Source organism: Mesocricetus auratus, unplaced genomic scaffold, assembly GCF_017639785.1.
Source record: "Mesocricetus auratus isolate SY011 unplaced genomic scaffold, BCM_Maur_2.0 Super-Scaffold_15014, whole genome shotgun sequence".
NCBI classification, from domain to species: Eukaryota; Metazoa; Chordata; class Mammalia; order Rodentia; family Cricetidae; genus Mesocricetus; species Mesocricetus auratus.
The window spans coordinates 20,066,003-20,078,166 of NW_024429186.1; the positions used below are offsets into that span (position 1 = coordinate 20,066,003).

At 44.4% G+C, this 12,164-nt stretch overlaps 1 protein-coding gene across 2 annotated transcripts in view; it reads left to right on the plus strand.

Moving 5' to 3' along the window:
* Ptpn21 (protein tyrosine phosphatase non-receptor type 21) overlaps positions 1 to 12,164 on the plus strand; it is a 61,326-nt gene that overhangs the window by 2,552 nt on the left and 46,610 nt on the right. The window contains exons 1-2 of one of the 2 annotated variants that reach the window (XM_040742653.1): positions 322 to 503; positions 1,183 to 1,544. In XM_040742653.1, coding sequence (XP_040598587.1) covers positions 1,365 to 1,544 — 180 coding nt within the window. In that variant the 5' untranslated portion in view covers positions 322 to 503; positions 1,183 to 1,364. Of the gene's footprint in view, positions 1 to 321; positions 504 to 1,182; positions 1,545 to 12,164 lie in introns of those variants that run through there. The other variant, XM_040742652.1, reaches the window with a different exon arrangement.

Below are 12,164 nucleotides of genomic sequence, written 5' to 3' on the forward strand. Positions count from 1 at the left end.
GACTGACAGCAGTGCGAGGGATGGAAATAACTGAGATTTTTGTCAAATTGTTGAGGAGAAAATAACTCTAATAAAAATCCCGAGCTGTCGCTCGCCCCCAGTTTATCTCACCGCAGAAGTCACCATCAACAAGTGTGGTTAAAAACGTAGCGTGTTTTGGGGGTGCTGTTACGTGGATACGGCCTCAAACTGAGCGACCAATCTCTCCCTGCCTATAGGACTAACGCCGGCCCCTTTAAATCCTCCCTCCTCCGATCACAGGGGAGGCCGGTCCTTTCGGAGCACGTCCGCCCGGAAACGGGGCCGCTGGCGGAGGGTTCCGGGGCTGGCGAGGCTTCCGACATTCCCGGTTGGCCAGGCAACACTGCTTGCTTTCATCCAGGGGAGGGGAGTCTGAGGCTCGGAAGCTGAGGCGCTCAGCTGCGTTGGACTTCATGGGCTTGCCCAGCCTTGCTCTCCCTCTTTAACCAGGATGGCTTTTAAGGCCTCGCCCTTCTCTTTAGGTGAGCGCCCACAGCCTCCCTAGGTGTCCCTACCCGGGAGGGGAGTCCAGAGCACGCTTCTCAGAAGTGCTATGATTTGAGATCGAGCATCTCCAGGGTGCTTAGGACTTGTTTATACTCACATCTTTGTGGTGGCGTTAATAATGAACCAGAAGGGGCTTTAGAAAGCCTTGTTAAGCGCTTTATTTCCTTTGAACCTCATAGTTGCTATATGTTAGGTGGGATTATTCTCCCCATTTGGGTTGCAGGATTAATTTGCCTGAAGAGCCGGGTCTCTTGTTGTGCACTTAATAAATAAACACAATCAGGAACTGAAGACATCTGAGTATTGGGAAACTCGAAAGAGTTACCTATGAAAAAACAACCCTTCCTCCAACCTAGCAAGATGACCACTAATGCTTTGGAGTATAGACGTGCTGGGCATTATCTTATTTAATCCTAACAGCCGGGGCTGCTATCACTAGAAGTGAGTGAGGTAGAATGAGGGGTGGGGTCTGACCCTGGGCCCCACCCTCGGCCCTCGAGATAAATTTTTCCTGTCACCTCCCTGCTCGTGTTAGACCTTTCGTATTCCAGCAGAAAGGCAAAGCTTATTCTTTATACTCAGTTACAGCGATTTTCTTTCTTTCTTTTTAATTTTAAAGCAAAGCCCATAGTAACTGCTTTTCTCTTTCCTCAGCTCTGGCGTGGATGTCCCCATCACTTGGCCTTTGGAGACTCAGTTGCTTTTTAATGGCGGCAGCGGCTGTTGGATGAGTAACTGGAGACTGGAGTTTGTTTTGACACCAGAGGGTCGCTTTGGCTTGGCTCCATCACTGCTGGATCGTTCCTTCCTGGCCCCTCCACTGTTGAAGGGAGAAGATGCCACTGCCATTTGGACTGAAATTGAAACGCACCCGGCGCTACACTGTGTCCAGCAAGAGCTGCCTGGTTGCCCGGATCCAGCTGCTCAATAATGAATTTGTGGAATTCACTTTGTCTGTGGAGAGCACTGGCCAGGAGAGCCTAGAAGCTGTAGCCCAAAGACTGGAGCTGAGGGAGGTAAGCTGCTAACGAGACTGCAGGTTTCTCTGGCCTGTCTTCTCTCCTTACCTCATAGTGGCTGTGTATCCTAGCCGCCTGAAACTGGAAGCAAGTCCTGTCGGTGAGCCTGCAAGCTCTCCACCCAAGGAGGAAGGAAGAGATCAGAGCAAAAGTTTTACTCCGTGGGTGGGGTGCTCCCAGGAGAATTTACAATGTCTATCTTTTTACCCTGTTTGAATCCTATGCCTTCCATAAAGACTGTGGAGAATCAAATATGCGTGTTTTTTGGGTTATCCAAGTTCCCACTTATTATTAAATCCTAATTGGGTCAGTCTGATCAGTTTACTGTCTTCATGCATGTATGCACGCATGCATGTGTTTTTAAGTTTTTTTTCCTCTGTCAGTTGCATTAGACAGTATAAGGATTAAGAGGAAATATTTTTTAAATTAATTTTTTCATGGATTTATGTATATGAGTGGTCTGTCTTCATGCACACCAGAAGAAACAGTCTGATTGTATTACAGGTGGTTGTGAGCCACTGTGTGGTTGCTGGGAATTGAACTCAGGTCCTCTGGAAGAGCAACCAGTGCTCTTAACCACTGAGCCACCTCCCCAGCCTACATGCATGCATTTATTCGTTTGTGCAACATTCACTTGGGCTATTTTTGGTAGCCCAAGTGGAGACTCTAGAGTCATGCCACCTGAAGTCTGAATTTTGCTTTCCTCACCAACTAGTTCTATAACCTTAGACGAGTTATTTGATGTCTCCAAGTCCCAGTTCGTCCATGAGAGCCGTAAGTCTGACAGTGGCGCCTGTGCTCGGAGTGGCTGTGGTTTAAAGCACATGTAAAAACTCTAAGTACTTACTAATTGTCTATTACAGTAATCATAGGAACTCGGGCTCTGGGTAGGAAGTTGTGGAGTCCTCACATATCCCCACAAGGTCCTAAATTAAAAGTTCTGCTGTAAGCACTGTAAAAGAAGGAACTCTAAACTTGGGAACTCTCCCTGCATTTGGCTGCTTGGACCATGGTTGAGAAAAAGAAGAAACAGGCTCTTAAACGGCTCGTGTTTTATTTGGAAATTCCACATAGATATTGTAGTTCATAAGACATCGGGAATAGATCACTTTTTTTTTCTAGGAAAAATCAGTTGATGGTTTAGTTTTGAGACCCTGTAAGTGCCAGCTGTGTACAGAGGTACCAGTAGATTGCCCCAGTGTTGAGACCAGTGAGAAGGTAGGCGTGAATGCTTGTTCTCATAGGAGCAGGGAGGGAAAGGAATATCTGAGCAATGACTTCAGTGCTAGGGCAAGGGGTCCTACCTGGCTACAAATCACTGATCCTACACAAGTAACAAAGGCATTTTGTTGTTAATATTTCAACTTACCTTGATAGGAATAGGGAAGATGACCTAGGCTTTTTAAACCAAGGTGTGTTTCTGCCTATGCGAGTCCTCTTGAGAATGACTGAATAGTAGTTCAGATGCAGACAGTAGCCGTCTGCCTTTGCTCGGGGATGGAGAGAAGATGTAGAAGCTGGAGAGCTTTAGGACCAACCAAACAGCTGTTAGCTGGGAGTCTAGTTGGCCCTCAGGTTATCAGTAGACTGTAATTAAGAGGAAATTTGAAAGAGCTGCATTCAGTTCGGGACCTAAATACTAGGTTTGAGGTGCCGGTTGATACCACTTGGTATGAACTGGAGTTGTTGGACTGAGAGGTGGATATGCTTCGTGTAGGGCCAGGCGAGAGATCCAGGCTGAAGGAGAGAGGCTTGGGAATCTCAGCCCAGCTAGGTGGATGGAAGCCAGGAGAGGTAAGACTGTCCCTGGAGCACGGGAGGAGGTAGCCCATGCTGTGTGTTGAACAGAAGACAGAAGAACCTTGGAAGGGAATATATAGATCCGCTCAAGGAGGAAAAAGGGAAAGCTGTCTGGGAGAGAGGGACTTAGTCTCCTGCTTATTTGCATTTATTTGGTATCTTTTTTTTTGTTTGTTTGTTTGTTTTTTTTTTGTTTTTTTTTGTTTTTTGAGACAGGGTTTCTCTGTATTGTTTTGGAGGCTGTCGGTCCAGCCTGGTCTCGAACTCACAGAGATCCACCTGCCTCTGCCTCCCGAGTGCTGGGATTAAAGGCGTGCGCCACCAGCGCCCGGCCCTTTATTTGGTATCTTGATACTTCCTTCATTCATCTCTGTCCCTGTCCTCGTCCTCATCCCCTCCTCCCTATCCTGCCCCAGCCAAATATTGTTTTTTATTTTTTTTCTCTATAAGGTTCATCCAAATACATCAGGTCTGCCTACACCCCCAGAGAGTCAGCTTCATAAGGACTATGGTGTATTTGTTTTTATAAGCAGAGCATCATGTGCGTTCAGTAAATGCAGGAAGACTGAGCTCACCACCTTTGCTTTCTGTTAGTCAAGAAGCCCAGGGCTGGAGACACCACGGCCAGCAGTTGAGAGCACTTAGAGAGGACCTGAGTTTTGACTCCTAACACCCACACGGTGGTCCACAAACACCTGTAACTCCAGTTCCAGGCCATAGAACACCCTCTTCTGGCCTCTGTGGACACCAGGCATGGACATAGTGTGTAAACACGCACTGTGGAGGCACAGGTGTTGCACACATAAAAGAAAAGTAGGCAAATGTTTAAAAAAAACCAGCCACAGCCTAGGAGATTGCCATCTTTTGCTAGAGGCTCCAGTTCAGGATCTAAACAGCGTTATTCAACACTGTGGGGATGCCCTCAGTCCAAGATTTCTTCTCTTTCTTTTTAAAGAAAATTGTTGTTGTTGTTGTTATTGAGAGAAGGTCTCCTGTAGCTCAGGCTGGCCTGAAACTCAGTGTGAATTGCTTATCTCCTGCCTCGCCTCTGGAGTGCTGGGACTGTAGGAGTGTGCCCCCCACGATTCCTCTCCGAGGCCAGTTTTAAACAGAGCAGAGTACACCAAGAGGGCCGGCCTGATTCTGAGGGGACTGACTGTCTTGTCCTTGGGAAGATCATCCACTGCTTCAGTTTTTAACCACAGTACTGGTTAGAAAGCTTAGCAAACTTTCTCTTGGAAAAGAAGGTCCGCTATGTAATGTGTAAACAGATGCCTTGGTCACCAGGTCTAACTCTTCCAAATGCCTTGTTCAGAAATAATCTGAGTGGGGTGACACCTGTCCCCCGATTGTGTACATCCAGCACGTGTGAGAACTGCCGGTGTGTTGGTACCTCTCACCAGGCAAGCCCAGAATTACCGTTGTACGTTTGGGCGACAAGTTTTGCTGCTGTCAAATCCAAGTTGCAGGGGAAAATGGCTCCTCTCGATTACTTAAGTACCAGTTTGCTTCCATAATGCAACCATAGAGACTTCACAATAATGCCATATAATGCGAGGAGAGCCGGGACTTTAGCATGTAATAGTATTGTACCCCGGAGGCTGGGACTGAAAGATCTCAAATTGAAGTTTGAGGCCAGCCCAAGCTACACAGGGACCCCGTTTCAAGAAATCGACCAAACAGACAATAATAGAACAAGCTGTAATAATCACAATAAAAAATAAGTAAGGATTACCCCATCACTTAGGATAATATGTAAAACCAGGGCAGTTCAGTATCCTGTAATGCAACGTTGAACTGCTAAGAGCCCCATGTTTTCGTGCCCCAAGAGCCAGGGTGTGATCCACTGCCAGCCCAAAAGAAGGCCACCAGGGAGGCAGAGCCCCTCGGAGAGGTGTTGCCCTGGAAATGATACATTTTCAGAGGGGGAATCCCACTGTCTGCAGAACCAGACAGGTTTTTTTGAGTGGGGGAAAAGTCCCTTCCCTGGGACCAGTATGTCATGGGCACTGCTTCAGTTTGCCTCTTTGGGAGGCTGCTTAGCAAGAGTTCCAGAGACAGTCCATTGGGTGCCAGCTCTTGTCACTTGCTGAATATTAAGTTACATCTACCAGTTTCTCAAATTGAGGATTGGTGGTTGTTTAAAAATCTAATATTCAAACCTTTAATCCCAGCACTTGGGAGTCAGAGTCAGGTGCATCTATGTGAGTGCAAGGCCAGTCCGGTCTACAGAATTAGTTCCAGGACAGCTAGGGCTACACAGAGAAACCGTGTGTCAACCCCCTCCCTCACTCCCCAAAGAAAGACAAAAAAAGAAAAAAATTCTGTATTAAAGTGTGACATTGAGCAGAGGGCTTGGTGTTAGGAAACTCTCAATGTGTTAGTCATCAGACTCATCATCATCATCATCATCGTCATCGTCATCATTATTATTTTGAGACAGGCCTCACTGTACGCATAGCCCAGGTTGATTCCAGGCATGACCCACCATGCTCCACCTCTTGTTTTTATTTGTGGTCCCTGTGCTGTGCGTATGTGACCAACATCGCTGCGGTGACTGGCTGAATTCTCTTTGGATGAATTCTTATGTTAATTAACTGGGAAACCTCGAGTGTGTGCGTGTGCGCCTGTATAAAATATTCTGGTAGCCATACTGCTTGCAGATTTCTGAAATACTGAGATGGTAGCCTGCCCTCACAATTGAGCCGCTGTTTGCACACAAGCTGATGAAGTCCTCTGTGCAGTGTCCTTGCCCACTGCCTGGCAGCAGAGCTTTAGAGCGCTGGAGTTGCTCCTTTCTTCCGTTAGGCTCAGCCCAGATCCTAGGCTATGAAACTTTGGACCCAGTTTATATTTCTTTCTTTAGAGTATGCCTTTCAGGAAAATTCTTATTTAACAATATTAGCTCATCTCTTTCATGCTACAATGGATTGGCTTTTTGTTTGTTTGTTTTGGAAGTAGGGTTTCTCTGTACCTTTGGAGTCTATCCTGGAACTTGCTCTGTAGACCAGGCTAGCCTCGAACTCACAGAGATCCACCTGCTTTTGCCTCCCGAGTGCTGGGATTCAAGGCGTGTGCCACCACCGACTGGTGCAGTGGTTTGGATTTTAATTAGGTTTACTGTAATCTTATTTCTTTGTATATCCTGCTTTGATTTGGGGTCCTTATATGGTTTAAATTTACATTTGCTTTGAAAAGTTTTTAAATCCCCAATTAGGATACAGGGAATTTATGAAATCCTGGATGGTGGCAGGGGGTGGAGGACGGGTACAGCTTTATAACCTAAAAGGGTGAGTATCTGTGCACGCTCGCATGCAAGAGTGTGTGCACTTACTTCATTCAGCACGTGATCCTATGCGCAGATACTTTAGGGAGACTATTCTTTGGTTATTCCACATGTGCATAACTAACATGTTTGAAGTTGAGTTAAATGCTAAGCAGCCTCTAACACTATCCTCAAAGCATTTTTTTGAAGATGGATTATGCAAACAAAATTTTACCTCACATTTTACCTCCTGGCTTGGGGCATTCGCTCACATGGTTGTGGTTTATTAGAGATTTGTATGGAATGAGTTTTAAATGGCATTTAGTGTGTGAAAGACATCAGCACTTTCTGTTTTAGTATGTAAGCTTCATTGGAGCAGGGTTCCGGTTCCCTGATGTATTTCTGGTGTCCAGAATAGTGTCTACCACCTTGTGGCACATAGTTCCTGAATAAATATCCATGTACTTTAAACCACAAGGTTGGCGTTTTCAACCTAGAATGATAAGTGTGATTGCAGTTCATACTCTGCTCTGTGATTTCATTTCCTGGAGAGAGTGGAACATTTCCAAAGCTTTGTACATGGGTACAAAAACACTATTTCCCCCCTTTCTTTTCTTTTCTTTTCTTTTTTCTTTGCCTTTCTTTTTCTTTTCTCTTTCATTCCCTCTAGCTCCCTGTCCTCCTCTTCTCTGCTCCATTTCTTTCTTGCACTTTTGTTCTCTCTGTTTAGCAGGGTCTTGCTGTTACTATTCGGGCATGTGTACTGGCCTGTCCTTGGGGCTCTGACAGGACACGCCCTCAGTTGCAGCCACTAAGAGCACCACCTGTGCACATTCACTACATTCCCTTTTAAAAGGGCCCTGCAGCCAGGCGGTGGTGGGGCACGCCTTTAATCCCAGCACTCAGGAGGCAGAGGCAGGCGGATCTCTGTGAGTCCGAGGCCAGCCTGGTTTACAAGAGCTAGTTCCAGGACAGCCTCCAAAGCCACAGAGAAACCCTGCCTCGAACCCCCCCCCCAAAAAAATAAAGAGCTCTGCCTACTTCCCATCTTTCTCTCTGCCTCTCTGCCTGACTCCTCTCTCTTTTTCTCTCTCTCTGCCTCTCTTTTCTGTCACTCCTGTCCCCAGAGGCCAGGCTCCCCTTTTCCCCAATAAAAAACCCTTCCACCCAAGCTCTGTTGCCTCTGGTGTCTTTCTCTCAAGCTCCACTTTTTAAAATCACAACACTTGCTGTGTAGCTCAGGCTTGTCTCAAACTCGCCATCTTCCTGTCTCAGCCTCTAAAGTAGCTGGGCTCTCATGGATGGGCTACCCACTGTGCCCAGCTTACCCTTCCTTTCTTTCCTTCTCTCTCTCTCTTTCTTCCTTCCTTCCTTCCTTCCTTCCTTCCTTCCTTCCTTCCTTCCTTCCTTTCTTTCTTTCTCTCTTTCTTTCTTTCTTCCTTTCTTTCTTTCTTTTTGGTTTTAAAAAGATTGCTTAGGTTTATGTTATTTTGGGCATACACATATTTTTCCTTCATGTATGTATGTGTACCACATGTGTGTCTGGAGCCCACAGAGGTCAGAAGAGGGCGTTGGATCCCATGGCACTGGATTACTGATGGTTGTGAGCCACCATGCAGGTGCCGGGAATCTAACCAGAGTCCTCTGCAAGAGACCTAAGTGTGCTAAACCACTGAACCATCTCTCTAGCTCCTATTAATTATTCATTGGTAATGCCAGTGAGTTTATTGGGCTTGCTTATAAAGTGTAGGTGAAAGGTTACTTAGAGCTGCGTGTCACATTTCACTGTCACCTTGGAGGTTCTTCTGGAAATGTAGGACCACTGTAGTTCTGCTGGCTCTGAAGGAGATTGCTGTGCCAGGCAGGATCAGCCTCCCCACTGATCTAGGAAGTGCTCTCGGCCAGGGAGTGTTCCATTTTCAATCAGTCTGTCAGGTATTCAGATATCCTCTGCTCCTATCTCCACGGGAATCTGAGAAGTTCACGTGCATGTCTCTCTCTCCTGCCTGATTTCATCTGAGCTCTAACAATAACCAAAGCCTAAGAGAAAGCCCATCACGTGCAGATGTTTTGGGATGAGTATTCACAAATTGAATTCAGGCACATATTTGTAGGATAGGTAAGACTGTGGTATAAAAGAAGATAAGAGAGCTATGGGATCCTCTAGAGGGACTAGGATTTTTGATTGATCTCTTACCTGAACAGTTTTTCAAACTCCAAAAGTCAACCATAAAGAAGAATTTTTCTTGATGTTTAGATTTCTGTTAAATGATTTTAAAATTCTGTTTCGATTTAGTGTGTGTGTGGGTATGCGTGTGCCCTGGTGCATGTGTGGAGGTCAGGGACCAACTTACAGGAGTTGGCTCTCTCTACTGCTTAAAGAGTCTGGGGCTCAAATTCAGGCCACCCGTGCTTTTCTCTTGATAATGAAGGTACTGTTTGTCTTGATGATATATATATATATATGCATATATATATGCATATGTGTGTGTATATATATATATATATATATAGTAAGTAAATAAGAGACTCATGTGAATAAGTGTGGGTATGTGTATGCATCCTAAAATATATAATATAGAATCATGTAAGTTATTGAATTAGGAAACTCACTTATTTAAGTGATGAGTATTATGAAACTTTAGTTTAATGTTTAATAAATTTAAGGGCTAATAGGTGTAGCTCAATTGATAATAGTATTTGATGTACACAAGACCCTAGGTTCAGTCCCTAGCAAGGCATGAGGCTGAATATGGTGGGACACACCTGTAATCCCAGCCCTTGAGAGATTCATCTTGGACTACCTGTCAAGCTCAAGGCCAGCCTAGGATATTTGAGACCTGTCTCAAAGACCAAAAAACAAAGCGCTAATAATAGAAAATACATGTGCTCTAGTGTTGGAATTTTCAGGTGTGAGACAACCAGAGTGCCTTGACAGTGTGTTTGCACACCAGGGAGTCCTGTGAGTTGAGTTCTGAAGGTTGGAGGGGGCAGTCACTCAATTCTGTCACTGTCCCTGAAGTCTATCTCACTGTATATTCTAGACTGTCCTTCACCCCTCAAGCCTCCTGTCTGAGCTTCTTGACCTTCATTTTACAAAATTGACACAAGATATTTGTCCTTATTTCTGGAACATAGTAAGAGTATTTCTACATGCATACTTGTAAAGATCAAGCTAAGACACTTAGCATTTTCATCTCCTCAAACATTTGACATCTCTGTGTGCTGTGAACCTTCGATTCTCATTTGGTTATTTTGAGACAGTTGTTGATAGTTGTAGGCTGTACTTACAGTGATTGTCTTTAGACCAACAGAACTTTTCTCCTATCTGTGTTTCCATACTCTAGTTTCTTTCTGTATGTTCCTACTATGCTACCCAGACACAGATTGCCTCTCGGTATAGTCTCCTTTTTCTCTAAAAATGCTTTTTCCTTCTGTCGCTTTCCTTCATAGGGCTCAGGAATGCCATTGCCTATTATTAGTTTTAGACATCACTTATTTATTTGTTTATTGGAATAGGGTTTTTTTGTTTTGCTTTGTTGTTAGATTTATTTAGTTCAATTTTGTGTGTCTAAGTGTTTTTTCTGCATGCATAGCTATGCATCATTTGTGCCTGGGGTGGGGAGGCATTGGATCCTTTGGAGCAGGAGTTACAGACAGTAGGGAGCCACCATGTGGGTGCTGGGAATAGAACCCAAGTCCTCTAGGAGAACATCTAGTACTCTTAACCCCTGAGCCATTTATTAGACCCCTATTTATTAGAGTTTTGAGATAAGGTCTCACTCCATAGCCAGGTTTCTCTAGAATACATTCACTCTAGCCTCCAATTCAGGGTACTTTGCCGGCTTCATTTCCTTGATGGGCACCTTACTGTTAAAGTGAAAGCTCCCAGAGAACAGAGAGGGAGGTTATGAGTAAGAATTCCTTTCTTCATTGTACCAGGGGTTGTAGATCAATGTTTGTCTTGTCTACCAGGCATCACCTTTGTGCCCATCTGGACAGTGAGCACATGACAAATTTACAGTGTCTGAACTGGTGACTCACACTTTCTTTAAACATTAATTGAATTCCTGGGCCATTTATTGAGCCTTCTGTTTCATTCTTCTTGTCAAATATGCACCCTACCTCAATATAACATGTTCTTTTGTAATAACAAAGACTCTCTATTTTCTTTTTTTGGTTTTTCGAGACAGGGTTTCTCTGTGTAGTTTTGGAGGCTGTCCTGGCACTCGCTCTGTAGACCAGGCTGGCCTCGAACTCACAGAGATCCGTCTGCCTCTGCCTCCCGAGTGCTGGGATTAAAGGCATGCACCACCAACGCCCGGCGACTCCCTATTTTCTTAAGCATGTTGGGCTTGCAGGTATTTCCTTATTCTGTTCTTCAAGCAAGTTGTGTACTGACAAATGCTAAATAGATTACCTTTATAGTTAATTTTTCTTTTGTTTCTGTCCTCACTTTGATGTTAGGGATTAGACACATGTTCTTGAGCATACAAAGCCAGTACTGTATCTCTGAGCTTCTTCCTGGCTTATTTGTTTATGTAATTTTTGGAATTTTCAGATAAGGTCTCACTCTGTAGCCCGGGATGGCCTAGAACTCACACAGGCTAGCCTCCAGTTCAGGGCTTTTTGCCTACTGTGGCTGGAATTACAGACTCTGGGCTCTTTTTGTTTGTTTAAGCTTTATTTGTGTGTGTGTGTGTGTGTGTGTGTGTGTGTGTGTGTGTGTGTGTGTGTGTTTATTCTCTCCTTCTGCCATGTGGTTCCTGGGCATTGAAGTCAGGAGGTCATCAGCTTGGCAGCAAGTGTCTTTATTTACCTGTTTGGTACATTTTCTTGATGATGACTCCAAGATCTGCTTGTCTTGGCTCTTTTACATACTAGTCACATTGCTCAGGCTCTGACTTGACTAACTGATCTCAATATTAAGTGCATTTTCAACAACTTGCACTTTGTATCCTTAAACTTAGCTGCAGTTGGAGGCAACACGATAAGTTTGGGTTTGCATCCCTGGAAGGTAGCTTTTTAGGGGCACCGGTTATCCACAAGCTGTGTCTGCTGCTTCACATAATGCTTTTTGGAGCCCATAATTGACTTCCTGTTTTCTCTGCTGTCTAACTGACAAGGAACGAAAAATGAGCAGTGTTCATGAGATGCTTGTTGGGTGATGACTTTTTTTTTAAATTAGTGTTGAGTTAGTTTTCTTCAAGCGTTTAACAGTTTCTTTTTCATCTTGTAAATTTAATATACTAATGGGAAATGGACCAGAAAAGATGACTGGAGACTTATCATTATGGCATTTTGGAGTGACATTGCTGAGAATTAAAATACCCACCAAACATGTCTCTTCTTGCTAGGTTTGATGCACATTATTCAGAAAATAACTTTAATTCTCCTTTCTCCATACTTTGTACCCACAGATATTATTTAAGCCGTTACATATTTGACTTGTCTGTGTTTTTACTGCGAGCACATCTTTTGAAGTGATTTTTTGTTAGGATAGCATGATAACAGCACTTTTGTTTACATTTATTTTTATGTGTATTCATTTG